This window comes from Xenopus laevis, chromosome 6S (assembly GCF_017654675.1).
Source record: "Xenopus laevis strain J_2021 chromosome 6S, Xenopus_laevis_v10.1, whole genome shotgun sequence".
In the NCBI taxonomy this organism is placed as follows: Eukaryota; Metazoa; Chordata; class Amphibia; order Anura; family Pipidae; genus Xenopus; species Xenopus laevis.
Window position 1 is genome coordinate 132516380 of NC_054382.1, and position 24251 is coordinate 132540630.

Consider the following 24251-nt stretch of genomic DNA (forward strand, 5'->3'; position numbering starts at 1 on the left):
TGTATAGTATATACTTGCTCTGATTCAGTAGAAAGTTATGAGTGTGTATGGGACTGATGTATATGTATATCATTGCTCTGATTCAGTAGAAAGGAATAAGTGTGTATGGGACTGATGTACAGTATATTGCCTGATTCAGTAGAAGATTAATGAGTGTGTGTATGGGACTGATGACAGAAATAATTGCTGATTCAGTAGAAAGTTAGAGTGTGTTTGGGACTGATGTATATACATTGCTCTGATTCAGTAGAAGAGTTAATAAAGTGTGTGTATGGGACTGATGTACAGTATACATTGCTCTGATTCAGTAGAAGAGTTAATGAGTGTGTGTATGGGATGATGTACAGTATACATTGCTCTGATTCTATTCAGTAGAAGAGTTAATGAGTGTGTGTATGGGACTGATGTACAGTATACATTGCTCTGATTCAGTAGAAGAGTTAATGAGTGTGTGTATGGGACTGATTACAGATACATTGCTCGATTCAGTAAAGAGTTAATGAGTGTGTATGGGGCTGATGTACAGTATACATTGCTCTGATTCAGTAGAAGAGTTAATGAGTGTGTGTATGGGACTGATGTACAGTATACATTGCTCTGATTCAGTAGAAGAGTTAATGAGTGTGTATGGGACTGATGTATAGTATATACATTGCTCTGATTCAGTAGAAGAGTTTAATGAGTGTGTATGGACTGATGTATAGTATATACATTGCTCTGATTCAGTAGAAGAGTTAATAGTGTGTATGGGACTGATGTACAGTATACATTGCTCTGATTCAGTAGAAGAGTTAATGAGTGGTGTATGGGACTGATGTACATATACATTGCTCTGATTCAGTAGAAGAGTTAATGAGTGTGTGTATGGGACTGATGTACAGTATACATTGCTCTGATTCAGTAGAAGAGTTAATGAGTGTGTGTATGGGACTGATGTACAGTATACATTGCTCTGATTCAGTAGAAGAGTTAATGAGTGTGTGTATGGGACTGATGTACAGTATACATTGCTCTGATTCAGTAGAAGAGTTAATGAGTGTGTATGGGGCTGATGTACAGTATACATTGCTCTGATTCAGTAGAAGAGTTAATGAGTGTGTGTATGGGACTGATGTACAGTATACATTGCTCTGATTCAGTAGAAGAGTTAATGAGTGTGTGTATGGGACTGATGTACAGTATACATTGCTCTGATTCAGTATAAGAGTTAATGAGTGTGTATGGGGCTGATGTACAGTATACATTGCTCTGATTCAGTAGAAGAGTTAATGAGTGTGTATGGGGCTGATGTACAGTATACGTTGCTCTGATACAGTAGAAGAGTTAATGAGTGTGTGTATGGGGCTGATGTACAGTATACATTGCTCTGATTCAGTAGAAGAGTTAATGAGTGTGTATGGGGCTGGTGTACAGTATACGTTGCTCTGATACAGTAGAAGAGTTAATGAGTGTGTGTATGGGGCTGATGTACAGTATACATTGCTCTGATTCAGTAGAAGAGTTAATGAGTGTGTATGGGGCTGATGTACAGTATACATTGCTCTGATTCAGTAGAAGAGTTAATGAGTGTGTGTATGGGGCTGATGTACAGTATACATTGCTCTGATTCAGTAGAAGAGTTAATGAGTGTGTGTATGGGACTGATGTACAGTATACATTGCTCTGATTCAGTAGAAGAGTTAATGTGTGTATGGGACTGATGTACAGTATACATTGCTCTGATTCAGTAGAAGAGTTAATGAGTGTGTGTATGGGACTGATGTACAGTATACATTGCTCTGATTCAGTAGAAGAGTTAATGTGTGTATGGGGCTGATGTACAGTATACATTGCTCTGATTCAGTAGAAGAGTTAATGTGTGTATGGGGCTGATGTACAGTATACATTGCTCTGATTCAGTAGAAGAGTTAATGAGTGTGTATGGGACTGATGTATAGTATATACATTGCTCTGATTCAGTAGAAGAGTTAATGAGTGTGTATGGGACTGATGTACAGTATAACATTGCTCTGATTCAGTAGAAGAGTTAATGAGTGTGTATGGGACTGATGTATAGTATATACATTGCTCTGATTCAGTAGAAGAGTTATGAGTGTGTGTATGGGACTGATGTATAGTATACATTGCTCTGATTCAGTAGAAGAGTTAAAGGAAAACTATACCCCCAAAATGAATACTAAAGCAACAGATAGTTTACATCAAATTGAATGACATATTAAAGAATCTTACCAAACTGGAATATATATTTACATAAATATTGCCCTTTTACATCTCTTGCCTTGAACCACCATTTCGTGACTCTATCTGTGCTGCCTCAGAGATCACCTGACCAGAAATACCTACAACACTAACTGTAACAGGAAGAAGTGAGGAAGCAAAAGGCAGAACTCTGTCTGTTAATTGGCTCATGTGACCTTACATGTGGTTTGTATGCTGTGCACAGTGAATCTTACGATCTCTGGGGGCGGCCCTTATTTTTTTAAAATGGCAATTTTCTATTTATGATTACCCAATGGCACATACTACTAAAAAAGTATATTATTATGATAATGGTTCATTTACATGAAGAAGGGTTTTACACATGAGCTGTTTTACTCAGTATCTTTTAATAGAGACCTACATTGTTTGGGGGGTATAGTTTTCCTTTAATGAGTGTGTGTATGGGACTGATGTATAGTATACATTGCTCTGATTCAGTAGAAGAGTTAATGAGTGTGTGTATGGGACTGATTTACAGTATACATTGCTCTGATTCAGTAGAAGAGTTAATGAGTGTGTGTATGGGACTGATGTACAGTATACGTTGCTCTGATACAGTAGAAGAGTTAATGAGTGTGTATGGGGCTGATGTACAGTATACATTGCTCTGATTCAGTAGAAGAGTTAATGAGTGTGTATGGGGCTGATGTACAGTATACATTGCTCTGATTCAGTAGAAGAGTTAATGAGTGTGTATGGGACTGATGTACAGCATACATTGCTCTGATTCAGTAGAAGAGTTAATGAGTGTGTATGGGACTGATGTACAGTATACATTGCTCTGATTCAGTAGAAGAGTTAATGAGTGTGTATGGGACTGATGTATAGTATATACATTGCTCTGATTCAGTAGAAGAGTTAATGAGTGTGTATGGGACTGATGTATAGTATACATTGCTCTGATTCAGTAGAAGAGTTAATGAGTGTGTGTATGGGACTGATGTATAGTATACATTGCTCTGATTCAGTAGAAGAGTTAATGAGTGTGTGTATGGGACTGATGTATAGTATACATTGCTCTGATTCAGTAGAAGAGTTAATGAGTGTGTGTATGGGACTGATTTACAGTATACATTGCTCTGATTCAGTAGAAGAGTTAATGAGTGTGTGTATGGGACTGATGTACAGTATACATTGCTCTGATTCAGTAGAAGAGTTAATGAGTGTGTGTATGGGACTGATGTACAGTATACGTTGCTCTGATACAGAAGAAGAGTTAATGAGTGTGTGTATGGGGCTGATGTACAGTATACGTTGCTCTGATACAGTAGAAGAGTTAATGAGTGTGTGTATGGGGCTGATGTACAGTATACATTGCTCTGATTCAGTAGAAGAGTTAATGAGTGTGTGTATGGGACTGATGTACAGTATACGTTGCTCTGATACAGAAGAAGAGTTAATGAGTGTGTGTATGGGGCTGATGTACAGTATACGTTGCTCTGATACAGTAGAAGAGTTAATGAGTGTGTGTATGGGACTGATGTACAGTATACATTGCTCTGATTCAGTATAAGAGTTAATGAGTGTGTGTATGGGGCTGATGTACAGTATACATTGCTCTGATTCAGTAGAAGAGTTAATGAGTGTGTATGGGACTGATGTACAGCATACATTGCTCTGATTCAGTAGAAGAGTTAATGAGTGTGTATGGGACTGATGTACAGTATACATTGCTCTGATTCAGTAGAAGAGTTAATGAGTGTGTATGGGACTGATGTATAGTATATACATTGCTCTGATTCAGTAGAAGAGTTAATGAGTGTGTATGGGACTGATGTATAGTATACATTGCTCTGATTCAGTAGAAGAGTTAATGAGTGTGTGTATGGGACTGATGTATAGTATACATTGCTCTGATTCAGTAGAAGAGTTAATGAGTGTGTGTATGGGACTGATGTATAGTATACATTGCTCTGATTCAGTAGAAGAGTTAATGAGTGTGTGTATGGGACTGATTTACAGTATACATTGCTCTGATTCAGTAGAAGAGTTAATGAGTGTGTGTATGGGACTGATGTACAGTATACATTGCTCTGATTCAGTAGAAGAGTTAATGAGTGTGTGTATGGGACTGATGTACAGTATACGTTGCTCTGATACAGAAGAAGAGTTAATGAGTGTGTGTATGGGGCTGATGTACAGTATACGTTGCTCTGATACAGTAGAAGAGTTAATGAGTGTGTGTATGGGGCTGATGTACAGTATACATTGCTCTGATTCAGTAGAAGAGTTAATGAGTGTGTATGGGGCTGATGTACAGTATACATTGCTCTGATTCAGTAGAAGAGTTAATGAGTGTGTATGGGACTGATGTACAGTATACATTGCTCTGATTCAGTAGAAGAGTTAATGAGTGTGTATGGGACTGATGTACAGTATACATTGCTCTGATTCAGTAGAAGAGTTAATGTGTGTATGGGACTGATGTACAGTATACATTGCTCTGATTCAGTAGAAGAGTTGAGTATGTATGGGACTGATGTACAGTATACATTGCTCTGATTCAGTAGAAGAGTTAATGAGTGTGTATGGGACTGATGTACAGTATACATTGCTCTGATTCAGTAGAAGAGTTAATGAGTGTGTATGGGACTGATGTACAGTATACATTGCTCTGATTCATTAGAAGTTAATGAGTGTGTATGGGGCTGATGTACAGTAATATAGAAAAATACGGATCCGCACACACTTATCTCATTATCTCTTCTACTGAATCAGAGCAATGTATACTGTACATCAGTCCCATACACACTCATTAACTCTTCTACTGAATCAGAGCAATGTATACTATACATCAGTCCCATACACACACTCAACTCTTCTACTGAATCAGAGCAATGTATACTGTACATCAGCCCCATACACAACCATTAACTCTTCTACTGAATCAGAGCAATGTATACTGTACATCAGCCCCATACACACTCATTAACTCTTCTACTGAATCAGAGCAATGTATACTGTACATCAGCCCCATACACACACTCAACTCTTCTACTGAATCAGAGCAATGTATACTGTACATCAGCCCAAAACACACACTCATTAACTTCTACTGAATCAGAGCAATGTATACTGTACATCAGTCCCATACACACATTAACTCTTCTACTGAATCAGAGCAATGTATACTGTACATCAGCCCCATACACACTCATTAACTCTTCTACTGAATCAGAGCAATGTATACTGTATATCAGTCCCATACACACTCATTAACTTCTAATGAATCAGAGCAATGTATACTGTACATCAGTCCCATACACACACTCATTAACTCTTCTACTGAATCAGAGCAATGAATACTGTACATCAGTCCCATACACACTCAATTAACTCTTCTACTGAATCAGAGCAATGTATACTGTACATCAGTCCCATACACACTCAATTAACTCTTCTACTGAATCAGAGCAATGAATACTGTACATCAGTCCCATACACACTCAATTAACTCTTCTAATGAATCAGAGCAATGTATACTGTACATCAGTCCCATACACACACTCATTAACTCTTCTACTGAATCAGAGCAATGAATACTGTACATCAGTCCCATACACACTCAATTAACTCTTCTACTGAATCAGAGCAATGTATACTGTATATCAGTCCCATACACACTCATTAACTCTTCTACTGAATCAGAGCAATGTATACTGTATATCAGTCCCATACACACTCATTAACTCTTCTACTGAATCAGAGTAATGTATACTATACATCAGCCCCATACACACACTCATTAACTCTTCTACTGAATCAGAGCAATGTATACTGTACATCAGTCCCATACACACACTCATTAACTCCTAATGAATCAGAGCAATGTATACTGTACATCAGCCCCGTACACACACTCATTAACTCTTCTACTGAATCAGAGCAATGTATACTGTACATCAGTCCCATACACACACTCATTTACTCTTCTACTGAATCAGAGCAATGTATACTGTACATCAGCTCCATACACACACTTATTAACTCTTCTACTGAATCAGAGCAATGTATACTGTACATCAGTCCCATACACACACTCATTAACTCTTCTACTGAATCAGAGCAATGTATACTGTACATCAGTCCCATACACACTCATTAACTTCTAATGAATCAGAGCAATGTATACTGTACATCAGTCCCATACACACACTCATTAACTCTTCTACTGAATCAGAGCAATGTATACTGTACATCAGTCCCATACACACTCATTAACTCTTCTACTGAATCAGAGCAATGTATACTGTACATCAGTCCCATACACACACTCATTAACTCTTCTACTGAATCAGAGCAATGTATACTGTACATCAGTCCCATACACACTCATTAACTCTTCTACTGAATCAGAGCAATGTATACTGTACATCAGCCCCATACACACTCATTAACTCTTCTACTGAATCAGAGCAATGTATACTGTACATCAGTCCCATACACACTCATTAACTCTTATACTGAATCAGAGCGATGTATACTGTACATCGGTCCCATACACACTCACTGTCCTGTAGCTTTGTGCCCCCACCTACATATACTTACCTCTGGGGCACCAGCAATTTTCAGCTGCAACATCCCCTTTCTGTCTTTGTCTTCGCTGCTGGAATACTGAATTGTTTGGACCTGAGTAAAGTCTGCCAGATGGGTGGGCTGAAAAACATAATATAAGTGGGGGAATTACAAAGTGAGGATCAAAAAATTTTTGTAGCCTGTATTTCCTTTCTGCAAACACTGGGTACCACAATTAACCCCACTTCCACTTGTCCCTATTTAGACGAAACAGCCCAAGCTGCCGACAACCTAATGGAGTGAGTCTTACCAGAAATGGGGTGGGTCGGGCATGCCTAAGCATTGTTGGGCACAGGTATTGTAGATCTGAATTGTCCTCATTTACACTGCATGAATTTTAGGGAGAACGCACCATAGATCATCTACATTTATGCAATATATAAAAATGCAGCCTAACATGTAACTTCATGTAGAATTGCTCCTCGATCTTCTGTTCTGAGCACTTTATCAATAAAAATGAATTATCACGGTTAATTATACTTCTGGTATCATGAATATATAACTTGTGAACTCTCTTCTGGTTGGCCAAGATAGAACAGCAAAAGATTAATGTACTGAAGCATCTGCTGATCCTTCCCTGCCCAGTTCTATCTCTCGTCTCACAGTGATAGGACTTGAGCAGGTAAGTGTCAAGAGATGCTTCTCAGTAAATAAGCTTATAAGGAAAAAAAATGTGAAGCCAAGGTTACTTATGAAAACTGCTTCAAAGATCAGCAGTAAAACAGATTTATTACAAGCCTGCTAGAGTCTGCTTTATTTTATACTGCAATGACAGTTGCCATGTAAAGTTAAGAGAAAGAGAGCGGTGTGCTCAGAACAACATACTTACATTCGAGCCCTTGTCTGTGAGATAACTGATCCCTTCTTCTGGGCCAATAGCCAACTCCACTGATATAATCCAACTGGACTTTTATTGGTGTCACATAAAGTCAACAGGGACAGGAGAGCAGGGAAAGGAAAAATAAAACCATTAGTACAAATTCCCAGTACAGGTGGTGTATCTGTCTAGAAATAAAATCACAGCAATGAGTACGGACTGCAGATTGAATTGAACAGTAATTTTTCAAAAAAAGTTTTTATTAACATTTGAATTACACGGCTCAAACGTGGCTCTCTAATCTGAAGTTTCATAGTATTTGGGATTTGCTGCAGTCCATGCTTTGTGCAATCAAGACTGACTTGTTTATTGTTTCTGCTCCCCTTGGCACATAATAAGGATTTATCTACATATGTATATAGGACACCTGGCCTTCATTCTGGATCACCTAATACAGGAAATAATACTATAATCCACATCTCTTACAGACGTGATTAACGTAAATATATTTAATATATATATATATATATATATATATATATATATATATTATATATATATATATATATATATATATATATATATTTATATATATATATATATATATATATACACACACACACACACACACACACACGCCTATGATTAAGGGATTGTATCCCGAAACGCGTAGGGCGTGAGATCCTTGTAGGAGCCTGCAATAAACTTGCTACCTCCTTGAACGGAGTGCCGTCCATTCTTTTGGCTTTGAATTGACACTAAGCGGTGGGGACGCAGAGCACCAAACAAGGAGGGATTGGAAAAGCCAATGAGAGGATGAGCTTGGAGCGGTATATTTGGTTTGAATGAGAGATATGTTTCCACCTGATCCCTGCATGCTCTTTGCAATATCGCCATCTAGTGGATTAAAAAAATAAATAATAATAACTACAGACAGACACCCCCAAAAGTGATGTGCGGGTAGGCCCGATACTCGCGGTAGGGCGGGTTTGGGCCAACCCTGCACCCCCATTTGCTCTTCTTCCTGCTCTGCCTGCCCACCAGCTGAAACTGCCGGCTTCCGACTTAATTTTTTAAAGGCATGCGCCTCCTGCCCCTTTCTTGACATCATCGGTGGGGCGGGCGTTAAAATGAAATCAGACCCGCACCCAACCCTAACCGGCCCTTCGTCAACCCGCCCGAGCCCGGCTTTTAAGGCCCGCGCCACCCCCACCCATGATGTCACAAAAGGGGCGGGCATGAGGCACGCATCTTTAAAAAATGAAGCCGGAAGTCGGCAGTTCGGGGTGGCGGGCGGCGAGAACAGGAAGAGGAGTTCAATCCACAAATGGTGCGGGGTCAGCCCGAACCCGCGGGTATATGGCGTACCCGCACATCACGAATACATGTACTGTTAATATGAATGAATTTTGTCACAACAGCGCCACCTGTTGGTCAGTTTCCCACCAGTCTGACCAGCAAGTAGTCAAGGAAGTTGTCAGGAGAAAGAAAGAGGCTGATGTTCTTCTGCTTAGGAATAAAATTAGAAACCTTTCTCACATCTTTCCTAAGCAGAAGATCAGCCTCTTTCTTTCTTTATACAGGTAGGTCCCTTACCTGTATAAAGACACAAACAAACCCCTAATATGCAGGAGTACAGAGAATCTCTTTTTCCGCCCCTTCAGTAACTTATGACTAAGGGGCAGATTTACCAAAATGTGAGTTCAGATCTTATGCACTCACCAACATTCTATTCATTCTTATTACTGGGATTTTTACCATTGTGGGTGAAAGTTAGAACTAGGGATGCACCAAATCCAGGATTCAGCCTTTTCAGCAGGATTCGGATTCGGATAAATCCTTCTGGCCGGCTGAACATATGCAAATTAGGTGCAGTGAGGGAAATCGTGTGACTTTTTGTCACAAAATAAGGAAGTAAAAAAATGTTTTCCCCGTTCCCACCCCTAATTTGCATATGCAAATTAGGATTCAGATTCGGGTCGGTATTTGGCCAAATCTTTTGCAAAGGATTTGGGGCATCCCTAGTTAGAACTCAATTTTTGATAAATACAGTTCTAAAAATCTCATGGGAATAAATAGAACACAGGTGAGTTTTTATTTATTAAGGTCTAAACTCACATTTTGATAAATCTGCCCCTAAAAGACCGATTAGCCTTCTTTCTTTACAATCACGTCTTACTTTCCGCATCACTAGTTATGTGTAGGACTTGGGGTATTCATATGTACACAAAGAAAACGGTCAGTCACACTGAAGTAATGTCTGTAAGTAAAAGACATATATCCAGTCGCCATGGCGAGTATGTTTGTGTAGGGACGTCATGTTTGCACAGGGATCCCCTGGTTGTTGCTCTGTAAACAACGTGACAAAAGCAATGGAAATTGTATAGAATAGTTGCACCATCCTCCCCGTTGAACGTTTCCTTAGCCGACTCGATCTTTATTCCACACAAAACACTTTCCACTTTGTGCTTCTTGCTCTCGTCCACTATCATTCCTCTTATACAGGGTCACTAAGGGGCACATTTATTAAGGGTCGAATTAAAAATTCGAATTCCATTTTCAAACATGGTCAAAACTCTCAAATTCAAATTGTGAATTATCCAAACTCGATTGGAATTTAAGTTGAATTTGCAGATTTATCATACTCTGGCCGACTATTCGCACCTAAAACCAGCCGAGTTCATGTAGAAGTCAATGGGAGAGGTCCAGTGACCATCTTTATTCTGTTAGTAGCCTTCCTGACTAGGGATGGGCGAATTTTTTCACCTAGTTTCGCCACAAAAATGACGCCCATAGACTTGTATATATAAAAAAAAAAAAAGACGCAAGTCAAAAAAAATTCGACGCGCAACAAATTTTTTTTGACGCTCATAGACTTTAATGGCTATCTGCAACATTTCGCCGTCAGCAAATTTTTGGCAAAACGAAACAGGTCAAATTCGCCAATCCCTATTCCTGACATTCAAGTTTTTTCGGACAAAAAACTGGAATCGAATTGGATTCGGGAAAATTAGTCCGAATTTTAGATATTTTTTTTATAAATAAGCCCCATTCGAATTTCGAGTAAAATCGAATTTAACAGAGTTTAAAAATAAATGTCACCACTGCTATGTATGTACATATTAGTTGGTTACAATGGTGAGTTTCATTACAGAAACTCAACTTTAAAGGGGTTGTTCCCATTTAAATTAACTTTTAGTATGACGTAGAGAGTGATATTGTGAGATGGCTTGCAATCAGTTTTATCAGTTTATTATTTGTGGTTTTTGAGTTAGTTAGGTTTTTATTCAGCAGCTCTCCAACTTGCAATCTGGTTGCTAGGGTCCAAATTACCCTAACAACCATGCATTGATTTGAATAATAGACTGGAATATGAATAGGAGAGGCCTGGACAGAAAGAGGAGGAATAAACAGTAGCAATAACAATACATTTGTAGCCTTATGGTAGAGTCGTGCATGGCGTGGGGTATGCGTGGGTTACCCACAAAAACCTGAGGTACCCTGCAGATTGCAGGTAGAAGTTTCGGGAGCGGGTATAGAAGCAGGTCGGCGGTTCTGTGGTTCTGGGTTTGCGGGTCAGGTCGCGGGTCTTATCAATAGCCTTTCAAAAGATCACGCCTACTTCCAATGGTGTCACTTCCGGTTTACAATGACAGCCCTTCCTGTTTCTTGATGGTCAGCGGGTCGTGGATCGAGTTGCGGATAAGGTATTTGCGGGTCGAGTCCAAGCAGGTAAGTATTCGGATTGCGTTCTGGTTACGTGCAGGACTCTACCTTATGGACCATTAGTTTTTTTTTTAGATGGGGTCAGTGACCCCCATTTGAAAGTTGGAAAGAGTCAGAAGAAGAAAGCAAATAATTCAAAAACTATAAAAAATGAAGCCAAATTGAAAAGTTGCTTAAGTTAACTAAAAGTTAACTTAAAGGTGAACCACCCCTTTAATTCTTCTTGGTACAAAGTGTTAACACTGCTCCCCCAGTCATTGTGAGAAGACAACAGAAGACTTGTGTGTATGGGCAGATACAAGTAGTAATATTGATGTGAGGGGACGCTCAGTCTATACACTTACTATACTTACTCCGAGGGCGCACTTGAAGCATTCCTTGTCATATCTGTACACCGGAGAGAGGATTTCAAAGAATTTCAAAATACTTTCTTCTCTGTTCAAATTGGCGAACTGTCGAAATGTCTGTTGAATCAACTTTCTAAGGGATTTTGCCTTCGCATCGAGAAAAAGAAAAAAATTTGGGGGTTAATATGCACCGAAGCTGCAAGATATTTCTATCTGAATATAAACGTCCGTCACTTTAGATCAATGGAGGGCTATTTATTGGGCCATTATTGTGTTGAAACAGAATAATAAAGAGCGAAGCACAAAATGGTCACTACAGGTATGGGACCTGTTATCCAGAATGCTCAGGACCTGCGGCTTTCCGGATACCGGATTTTTCTGTAATTTGGAACTTCATACCTTAAGTCTACTAGAAAATCATGTAAACATTAAATAAACCCAATAGGCTGGTTTTGCTTCCAATAAGGATTAATTATATCTTAGTTGGGATCAAGTACAAGTTACTGTTTTATTATTACACAGAAAAAGGACATAATTGTAAAAAATTTGGATTATTTAGATAAAAAGGAGTCTATGGGAGACGGCCTTTCCATAATATATACCTTTCTGGATAATGGGCTTCCTTTCCGGATAATGGATCCCATACCTGTATTCTATGCACAACAACCATGTGATGTGCTTTTTTGGAGAGTAAGGGGAATCCACAGATACAGATATGGAATCGAATTATTCAGAAAGCTAAGAATTACGGGAAGTTTATCTCGCATACAGTCCAATCACATACTTCAATGATTCAAATATATTCCCTTTTTCTGTGTAATAATAAAACAGTCGCTTGTACTTGATCCCAACTAAGATATAATTAATCCTTATTGGAGGCAAAACCAGCTTATTGGGTTTATTTAAGGTTAAGGCCACACTAGGAGATTCGGGGAGATCTTTTGAGCGACTAACTGAGGCAACTTTGGGCGACTATTGAAAACGCATCACTGCATGTGCATTACCACAGGCGACTTTTCATTGTAGCCTATGGGGGAAAACGCTGAGGCAGTTCGGGGAGGTAAAAATTCCCCCCCACTGAATCTCCTCGTGTGGACTAGCCCTTATGTTTACTTTTTTTTTTAGTAGAGTTGAAGCATAGTGATCTATATTACGGATACCTTTATCCTGAAAACACCAGGTCCCAATAACAAATCTTATTCCTGTACAGGTATGGGACCTGTTATCCAGAATGTTCGGCACCTGGGGGTTTCTGGATAACGGCTCTTTCTATAATTTGGATCTTCATACCTTAAAGGGATCCTGTCATCGGAAAACATGTTTTTTTCAAAACACATCAGTTAATAGTGCTACTCCAGCAGAATTCTGCACTGAAATCCATTTCTCAAAAGAGCAAACAGATTTTTTTATATTCAATTTTGAAATCTGACATGGGGCTAGACATATTGTCAATTTCCCAGCTGCCCCTGGTCATGTGACTTGTGCCTGCACTTTAGGAGAGAAATGCTTTCTGGCAGGCTGCTGTTTTTCCTTCTCAATGTAACTGAATGTGTCTCAGTGGGACCTGGATTTTACTATTGAGTGTTGTTTTTAGATCTACCAGACAACTGTTATCTTGTGTTAGGGAGCTGCTATCTGGTTACCTTCCCATTGTTCTTTTGTTTGGCTGCTGGGGGGGAAAGGGAGGGGGTGATATCACTCCAACTTGCAGTACAGCAGTAAAGAGTGACTGAAGTTTATCAGAGCACAAGTCACATGACTTGGGGCAGCTGGGAAATTGACAATATGTCTAGCCCCATGTCAGATTTCAAAATTGAATATAAAAAAATCTGTTTACTCTTTTGAGAAATGGATTTCAATGTAGAAAAGTCTACTAGAAAATCATGTAAACATTAAATAAACCCAATAGGCTGGTTTTGCTTCCAATAAGGATTAATTATATCTTAGTTGGGATCAGGTACAAGCAACTGTTTTATTATTACACAGAAAAGGGAAATCATTTTAAAAATTTGGATTACTTGGATTAAATGGAGTCTATGGGAGACGAACATTCCGTAATTCATAACTTTCTGTATAATGGGTTTCTGGATAACGGATCCCATACCTGTAGTACATAACCCTGCCTCCAGCAATTACCACAGCAGCACAGGATTTACAGGTTTATTATTTTACCTTTACGGAATCCAGTAAACTCTTTGGAAAAAATCTCTTCAGGCCGACGTCTTTCCTGGAAAATATAAAATAAACAAGAGTCAATGTCTGTGCCGAGAGTCAGTGCAATTATAAAGCAAGAAACAGGAGGCTTGATGTATAATCATCATTTTATATATAAATGTCATATTCACCAGCAGACAGACAGTATGGGACTCATCACAGTTGGACTCGATTATAAGCACCGGTCATATTTACTATTCACATCTCCTTCCCCAACACACATTAAACACTGCAGTTGTAACAAGGCGGTTACTGCAAATGATTTCACTTATCACAGTTGGATCTTCATGTTAATTAATGGAAAACATTAGGGGCCAAGCTGCATGACTAAGCCTGCTCATAGACTGTGTGACAACAGCTAATTATTATGGGAAACCAGACACCAGGCTGATACTGATGGAGTTAACATTACCCCTATCTGTGGCTCAGTAACACGAGAGAAAATATTCTATATGTCCCGTCACTGGCCGATCTAATGCTCCTCCATCTGACAAGTCCAAGCAATAAATCTCTGCTAATCTCATTGGATCTTTCCATGAATGACTGTTGAATTAAAATAACTTATATCAGAGATACAGAAGTTGGTTCTTGTATCCTAGTGTGCCCTTGAAATTGGTTATCAGAGCTTCTCATGAAACAAGAAGTCAAAGCAGCTTCTACTAAGGCAGAATATAAAGGAGCATATTGTGTATTACCTGCTGGATATATCATAATCAGGACTGGACTGCTGCTTACAATGGGGATCAGATAGGATCTGTGCAACCACTGGGACAGAATGTTCTGTTATACAGATAGCTAGAATCTCAGCTGCCATAAAGCAGGACAGGACTGCTGCTTACAATGGGGATCAGATTGGATCTGTGCAGCCACTGGGACAGAATGTTCTGTTATACAGATAGCTAGAATCTCAGCTGCCATAAAGCAGGAGAGGACTGCTGCTTACAATGGGGATCAGATTGGATCTGTGCAGCCACTGGGACAGAATGTTCTGTCATAAAGCAGGACAGGACTGTTACTTTATGTCAGCTGAGATTCTAGCTATCTGTATAACAGAACATTCTGTCCCAGTGGCTGCACAGATCCTATCTGATCCCCATTGTAAGCAGCAGTCCTGTCCTGCTTTATGGCAGCTGAGATTCTATCTGTATAACAGAACATTCTGTCCCAGTGGCTGCACAGATCCTATCTGATCCCCATTGTAAGCAGCAGCCCTGTCCTGCTTTATGGCAGCTGAGATTCTAGCTATCTGTATAACAGAACATTCTGTCCCAGTGGCTGCACAGATCCTATCTGATCCCCATTGTAAGCAGCATTCCTGTCCTGCTTTATGGCAGCTGAGATTCTAGCTATCTGTATAACAGAACATTCTGTCCCAGTGGCTGCACAGATCCTATCTGATCCCCATTGTAAGCAGCAGCCCTGTCCTGCTTTATGGCAGCTGAGATTCTAGCTATCTGTATAACAGAACATTCTGTCCCAGTGGCTGCACAGATCCTATCTGATCCCCATTGTAAGCAGCAGTCCTGTCCTGCTTTATGGCAGCTGAGATTCTAGCTATCTGTATAACAGAGCATTCTGTCATGGGAGCACATATTCTATCCCATTAATATTTTACATCACTGCAGTGTTCCAACCCCTGGCCAAGTCAAAGGAAACAACTTTACTTATATATATATTTATGAAAACTGTAGTAACAGAAAAATCAGCCTTCTCTTCTCTGAGGCTGCCATACATCTGAAATGCTAAATCCAATACATTTGTGACCAGTGCTATGAATCTCAGCCAAATATAATTAGTGAGAACAAGAGAAATACCAATGGGCTTTTAATTTGGACATTTATTTAAGTGACACATGCACAGCATTAATGGGGGAATTGCTGTATTGTCATTTAAGTAAAACGGCTGTATTTCCAGTCAATAGGACTTGCTATCACTGGCCTCTCAGGCTTTAGCAATCTAACGGCTGCCTCTGCCCAAGCACAATAATAGCCATATAGTTGAGGCTTCATCCATCCATTGCGGAGAGCTGGGAATCATTATTGCTGGGCTGCAGGCTGAATATGTGCATTACAGGGGAGCAGAGATGGATTGTACCCCCATTACAGACATGTGCTGCTCTCAGTAGGTAAGTAGCCCTCAGTCCTGTTGATGTTCAGCACTTACAGACTTCATATTTACATTATCTCTACAAATGAGATGCACAAAATTCACCAAAAGTTATACAAAGCTGAAACTTTGGAGTGATTTGCTGTTATTAACCCAAATCCTTGTTTCACTAGACTAGATTGCAAAACATAGGGCAGCAAGAGAAACCCCAAAACATACAGTACCCTACCCCCAGCCTGACACCCCAGAACATACAGTACCCTACCTCCAGCCTGACACCCCAGAACATACAGTACCCTACCCCCAGCCTGACACCCCAGAACATACAGTACCCTACCCCAGCCTGACACCCCAGAACATACAGTACCCTACCCCCAGCCTGACACCCCAGAACATACAGTACCCTACCTCCAGCCTGACACCCCAGAACATACAGTACCCTACCCCAGCCTGACACCCCAGAACATACAGTACCCTACCCCCAGCCTGACACCCCAGAACATACAGTACCCTACCCCCAGCCTGACACCCAGAACATACAGTACCCTACCCCCAGCCTGACACCCCAGAACATACAGTACCCTATCCCCAGCCTGACACCCCAGAACATACAGTACCCTACCCCCAGCCTGACACCCCAGAACATACAGTACCTAACCCCAGCCTGTCACCCCAGAACATACAGTACCCTACCCCCAGCCTGTCACCCCAGAACATACAGTACCCTACCCCCAGCCTGTCACCCCAGAAACATACAGTACCCTACCCCCAGCCTGACACCCCAGAACATACAGTACCCTACCCCCAGCCTGACACCCCAGAACATACAGTACCCTACCCCAGCCTGACACCCCAGAACATACAGTACCCTACCCCCAGCCTGACACCCCAGAACATACAGTACCCTACCTCCAGCCTGACACCCCAGAACATACAGTACCCTACCCCCAGCCTGACACCCCAGAACATACAGTACCCTACCCCCAGCCTGACACCCCAGAACATACAGTACCCTACCCCCAGCCTGACACCCCAGAACATACAGTACCTAACCCCCAGCCTGTCACCCCAGAACATACAGTACCCTACCCCCAGCCTGTCACCCCAGAACATACAGTACCCTACCCCCAGCCTGACACCCCAGAACATACAGTACCCTACCCCCAGCCTGACACCCCAGAACATACAGTACCCTACCCCCAGCCTGACACCCCAGAACATACAGTACCCTACCCCCAGCCTGACACCCCAGAACATACAGTACCCTACCCCCAGCCTGACACCCCAGAACATACAGTACCCTACCCCCAGCCTGACACCCCAGAACATACAGTACCCTACCCCCCAGCATGAAACACATGGGTGAAACTGACATTTTTAGCATTAGAGTAGGAGTCTATGGCACAAAAAAAAATCTTTCACAAAAAATACAGCTTTTAAAGCAAATGAAGGTTATTTTTTATCTATATTCATATAAATAATGTATGTTACTAAATGTCAGAATTGGAATAAAGAGTCCAAGCAGGTGAGTGATATTTGTACATTGCAGAATAGCCATCAGCTGTAAGAATAAACTCAGCCTATGCTGCCAGGTAACATTCCAGGGCATTTACATTTTTTTGGCAGTGTTAATAAAATGTTTATATTCCATGAGACTGTGACCTACTTTGTAATAATTTAAATTCCTGCCTCCCCCACTGACAGGGAATATAATGTGGGTCAGGCAGAAGCTGCAAGTTGTGCCACTATATAAATACTGCCAGTGCCTGGTATATAAACCTATAAACTGCCAGTGACTGGTATATAACCCTATAAACTGCCAGTGCCTGGTATATAACTCTATAAACTGCCAGTGACTGGTATATAACCCTATAAACTGCCAGTGACTGGTATATAACCCTATAAAATGCCAGTGCCTGGTATATAACCTATAAACTGCCAGTGACTGGTATATAACCCTATAAACTGCCAGTAACTGGTATATAACCTATAAACTGCCAGTGACTGGTATATAACCCTATAAACTGCCAGTAACTGGTATATAACCTATAAACTGCCAGTGACTGGTATTTAACCCTATAAACTGCCAGTGACTGGTATAAAACCCTATAAACTGCCAGTGCCTGGTATATAACCTATAAACTGCCAGTGACTGGTATATCACCCTATAAACTGCCAGTGCCTGGTATATAACCCTATAAACTGCCAGGGACTGGTATATAACCCTATAAACTGCCAGGGACTGGTATATAAATTCTATAAACTGCCAGTGACTGGTATTTAACCCTATAAACTGCCAGTGACTGGTATATAACCCTATAAACTGCCAGTGACTGGTGTATAACCCTATAAACTGCCAGTGACTGGTATATAACACTATAAACTGCCAGTGACTGGTATATAACCCTATAATACACAAAAGCCATGAATATCTTGTAAATTATATCCTTATAAACGGTCAGTTCTGATGTCATCAGTTATAAACGGTGAGTTCTGATGTCATTTCCGTCACATGACTCACTGAAACTTGTGTATTATAATAAATAAAGTACCCCCAGTTGTAAAATATGAGGATATTAGAAGTTACCTCTGAGTTCCATGACTTGTATAAAAACACTCGGCCTCGAACTTTTATATGGTCATGAAACTCCTCAGTAACTTATAATATCCTTATATTTTACAATAGGGGGTACTTTATTCACTATATAAACTGCCAGTGACTGGTATATAACCTATAAACTGCCAGTGACTGGTATATAACCTATAAACTGTCAGTGATTGGTATATAACCCTATTAACTGCCAGTGACTGGTGTATAACCCTATAAACTGCCAATCACTATGCCACACTCATGTGATGCCTGATCTCTATAAAGCTTGTCAGGTATACAAGTAACACATAATAAAGAAACATAATGGGGCGGGTGATAAAGAGGAATGTGTAAGTCATCTTGAAGTTTTATATTCTCCTATAGTGTCAATGTCAGGCCCTGCAGCACCAAATCCCAGCTGTACTTATTATCTCATTGCCCTATGAAATAATGGCACGTTACTGTTTACTACAGAGGACAGGACCTTAAAAACCTGATGTAAAGAAACAACCTCTATAATGATTTACATTATGATAAAAATGAACAAACATCTACTCTATCCATCAATGTGCTGAGTGGCTTTAACATGAGAGAGTTATTTAATTTACATCACATAAGAAAATAAATTACTATATCTGGTTATACTTACTCTAAAACTTCATAGTTGGATTTCTTTTCCAGGGCATTGCCTCTCATCTCCCCATAGGATCTCCTGTAGTTGCAGAAATCAGTGATTAGGTTCACAGCTTAGTATTCTGGCACAGCTGCATAATGTCTTAGGGACTGTTCCTGCTGAATTGTGCTTAGTACAGGGAATACCTATGCTGCCATAGTTTTATGGGATCTCTCTGTACAGACTATGAGCAAACTTAGGGACTGTTCCTGCTAAATTGTGCTTAGTACAGGGAATACCTATGCTGCCATAGTTTTATGGGATCTCTCTGTACTGACTATGAGCAAACTTAGGGACTGTTCCTGCTAAATTGTGCTTAGTACAGGGAATACCTATGCTGCCATAGTTTTATGGGATCTCTCTGTACTGACTATGAGCAAACTTAGGGGCTGTTCCTGCTGAATTGTGCTTAGTACAGGGGAATACCTATGCTGCCATAGTTTTATGGGATCTCTCTGTACAGACTATGAGCAAATTTAGGGGACTGTTCCTGCTGAATTGAGCTTAGTACAGGGAATACCTATGCTGCCATAGTTTTATGGGATCTCTCTGTACAGACTATGAGCAAACTTAGGGACTGTTCCTGCTGAATTGTGCTTAGTACAGGGAATACCTATGCTGCCATAGTTTTTATGGGATCTCTCTGTACAGACTATGAGCAAATTTAGGGGACTGTTCCTGCTGAATTGTGCTTAGTACAGGGAATACCTATGCTGCCATAGTTTTATGGGATCTCTCTGTACAGACTATGAGCAAATTTAGGGGACTGTTCCTGCTGAATTGAGCTTAGTACAGGGAATACCTATGCTGCCATAGTTTTATGGGATCTCTCTGTACAGACTATGAGCAAACTTAGGGACTGTTCCTGCTGAATTGAGCTTAGTACAGGGAATACCTATGCTGCCATAGTTTTATGGGATCTCTCTGTACAGACTATGAGCAAACTTAGGGACTGTTCCTGCTGAATTGTGCTTAGTACAGGGAATACCTATGCTGCCATAGTTTTATGGGATCTCTCTGTACAAACTATGAGCAAACTTAGGGACTGTTCCTGCTGAATTGTGCTTAGTACAGGGGAATACCTATGCTGCCATAGTTTTATGGGATCTCTCTGTACAGACTATGAGCAAACTTAGGGACTTTTCCTGCTGAATTGTGCTTAGTACAGGGAATACCTATGCTGCCATAGTTTTATGGGATCTCTCTGTACAGACTATGAGCAAATTTAGGGGACTGTTCCTGCTGAATTGTGCTTAGTACAGGGAATACCTATGCTGCCATAGTTTTATGGGATCTCTCTGTACAGACTATGAGCAAATTTAGGGGACTGTTCCTGCTGAATTGAGCTTAGGACAGGGAATACCTATGCTGCCATAGTTTTATGGGATCTCTCTGTACAGACTATGAGCAAACTTAGGGACTGTTCCTGCTGAATTGTGCTTAGTACAGGGAATAGCTATGCTGCCATAGTTTTATGGGATCTCTCTGTACAGACTATGAGCAAACTTAGGGACTGTTCCTGCTGAATTGTGCTTAGTACAGGGGAATACCTATGCTGCCATAGTTTTATGGGATCTCTCTGTACAGACTATGTGCAAACTTAGGGACTGTTCCTGCTGAATTGTGCTTAGTACAGGGAATACCTGTGCTGCCATAGTTTTATGGGATCTCTCTGTACAGACTATGAACAAACTTAGGGACTGTTCCTGCTGAATTGTGCTTAGTACAGGGGAATACCTATGCTGCCATAGTTTTATGGGATCTCTCTGTACAGACTATGAGCAAACTTAGGGGACTGTTCCTGCTGAATTGTGCTTAGTACAGGGAATACCTATGATGCCATAGTTTTATGGGATCTCTCTGTACAGACTATGAGCAAATCTAGGGGACTGTTCCTGCTGAATTGTGCTTAGTACAGGGAATACCTATGCTGCCATAGTTTTATGGGATCTCTCTGTACAGACTATGAGCAAATTTAGGGGACTGTTCCTGCTGAATTGAGCTTAGTACAGGGAATACCTATGCTGCCATAGTTTTATGGGATCTCTCTGTACAGACTATGAGCAAACTTAGGGACTGTTCCTGCTGAATTGTGCTTAGTACAGGGAATACCTATGCTGCCATAGTTTTATGGGATCTCTCTGTACAGACTATGAGCAAATCTAGGGGACTGTTCCTGCTGAATTGTGCTTAGTACAGGGAATACCTATGCTGCCATAGTTTTATGGGATCTCTCTGTACAGACTATGAGCAAACTTAGGGACTGTTCCTGCTGAATTGTGCTTAGTACAGGGAATAGCTATGCTGCCATAGTTTTATGGGATCTCTCTGTACAGACTATGAGCAAACTTAGGGACTGTTCCTGCTGAATTGTGCTTAGTACAGAGGAATACCTATGCTGCCATAGTTTTATGGGATCTCTCTGTACACACTATGAGCAAACTTAGGGGACTGTTCCTGCTGAATTGTGCTTAGTACAGGGAATACCTATGCTGCCATAGTTTTATGGGATCTCTCTGTACAGACTATGAGCACACGTAGGGACTGTTCCTGCTGAATTGTGCTTAGTACAGGGGAATACCTATGCTGCCATAGTTTTATGGGATCTCTCTGTACAGACTATGAGCAAACTTAGGGACTGTTCCTGCTGAATTGTGCTTAGTACAGAGAATACCTATGCTGCCATAGTTTTATGGGATCTCTCTGTACAGACTGTGAGCAAACTTAGGGACTGTTCCTGCTGAATTGTGCTTAGTACAGGGAATACCTATGCTGCCATAGTTTTATGGGATCTCTCTGTACAGACTATGAGCAAACTTAGGGACTGTTCCTGCTGAATTGTGCTTAGTAAAGGGAAATACCTATGCTGCCATAGTTTTATGGGATCTCTCTGTACAGACTATGAGCAAACTTAGGGACTGTTCCTGCTGAATTGTGCTTAGTACAGGGAATACCTAAGCTGCCATAGTTTTATGGGATCTCTCTGTACAGACTATGAGCAAACTTAGGGACTGTTCCTGCTGAATTGTGCTTAGTACAGAGGAATACCTATGCTGCCATAGTTTTATGGGATCTCTCTGTACAGACTATGAGCAAACTTAGGGGCTGTTCCTGCTGAATTGTGCTTAGTACAGGGAATACCTATGCTGCCATAGTTTTATGGGATCTCTCTGTACAGACTATGAGCAAACTTAGGGACTGTTCCTGCTGAATTGTGCTTAGTAAAGGGAAATACTGATGCTGATAAAATGTATGTATCTTTCTGTACAGACTATAGAAATACATTTTACTAGCCCCATTTGTTAGACAATGAAAGCCTGTAGCTAGCTAACCTTTCCCTGGAGACCATAGCAGCAGTGGTAGAAATAAATCTGAAGCTGGGCTAATACACTTGGCTCTTAATATTTCTCCAATAACAAAAATAAAAAAAGAGAAAAACAAAATGATAGTGGCCTTTCCACAAAAGGAACAGTAAAGGTTAAACAAATCAAAAGAAAGGCAAAAATCATTTATTAGGAAGTATGTATCTTACCTGATTTCCAAACAGCCCAATTTCAGAGCAATCTCTTGGTCCACTTGGTCGGCTATTTCTGACATATAATCGTTTTTTACCTGTGAGAGAATAAATGATACACCATGAGAAAGAAGAAATGTCTATGCCCTCAACCAACTTACCCTGCTAGTTAAGGTACCAAAACCTACATTATTAGATGAGGATTAGACGTTTTAGAGTTCAGTCCTGCTGAATGGGTTAAACATGTTACTCCCCAACTCCATGGATGTTGCTCCCAGTGGCCTCAAAGCAGCTGCTTATTTTTGAATTACTGATTTAAAAAAAATTGTTTATTTTTAACGAAAAAATAACACCAAGACAGTTTTCCCTTTTAATTCACAAAGCTTTATTAAGAAATGACTTACCGATTCTTTGCTTGCGCTCCTCTTTAGAAACGGCAACAGGCCAACGATCCATCATGCGGCGCTCAATTTCTTCTCCCTGCTATCTCCTAAAGAAGGCTGGGAGGAGAAATAGAGCGCCGCCCAATCGATCGTCGCTCCGTTTCTGAAGAGGAGCGCAGGCGGACAATCGTTAAGTAATTTCTTAATGAAAATGTTGCGAATTAAAAGTGAAAACCGTCTTGTTTTTTTTCGTTAAAAAGAAACAAAATTAAAAAAAAAAAAATTTGTTACTGGTCTTTTAAAAACAAGGTGTACTGCCAAATAGAGTCTACTCTAGACTGCTAGTCCACATAGGGGCTACCATTAGTCAATCACAGCCCATAATTGGCACCCCAAGAACTGTTTGCATGCGTGCGTTGCTCTCCAACTTTTATTTAGATTTGAATGTAGCTCATGGGTATAAAAAGTTTAAATTTGTCGTGCGCCAGTCCCCATTGCTCTGGTCCCGATGATGAAAATTTGCACAAATAAAGGGCAGGGGTCGGCAGTGGACATTGGGGCACCTGTTATGTAAATCCAGCCTTGTCTGAATCACTCGCAACCTATGTTTAATTTAAGTCAGATACAGTGGAACTGAAAGCACATTCCCATTAGTCCCATTCCCATTAATCACAAGGAGCAGAATGGTGCAAATTCAGCAGTTTTTGGATGGGACACCGCCATGGGGGCTACAGCTTTATCTGGGCCGATGGTTTCCAAGAAAGTAAGTGGAAGCCAAGACGGCTGTGCAGCGGGAGTTGACAAGGCCATGTCTTAACATGTAACAAAATTACTGAGAAACATCAGGGGATGCAATTAAATTTTCAACTCCACGACTTCTGAAAAAGGATGAACAGATGGAGATGCTCCCTTGCCTACTGACAAACACACACTTTCCCATATCCATCTCTGCTGCAATCTTACGGACTTGCCCTAAATATTGGCTACTAAATGAAAGCCAGCAAGCAACTCCAATGAAAGAGCACCTCTTGTGGCCATATCATGGAA

The 24251-nt window shown here is 40.6% G+C and overlaps 1 protein-coding gene across 19 annotated transcripts in view; it reads right to left on the minus strand.

Moving 5' to 3' along the window:
- The window catches only part of ptk2.S (protein tyrosine kinase 2 S homeolog), a 182990-nt gene that overhangs the window by 73125 nt on the left and 85614 nt on the right, over positions 1-24251 (minus strand). For 10 of the 19 annotated variants that reach the window (XM_041567144.1, XM_041567140.1, XM_041567141.1 and 7 more), the window contains exons 5-10: positions 22840-22919; positions 19284-19346; positions 13897-13951; positions 11722-11871; positions 7664-7741; positions 6808-6915 (exon numbers count right to left, since the gene is read on the minus strand). In XM_041567144.1, coding sequence (XP_041423078.1) covers positions 6808-6915; positions 7664-7741; positions 11722-11871; positions 13897-13951; positions 19284-19346; positions 22840-22919 — 534 coding nt within the window. 19 annotated transcript variants of the gene reach the window in all.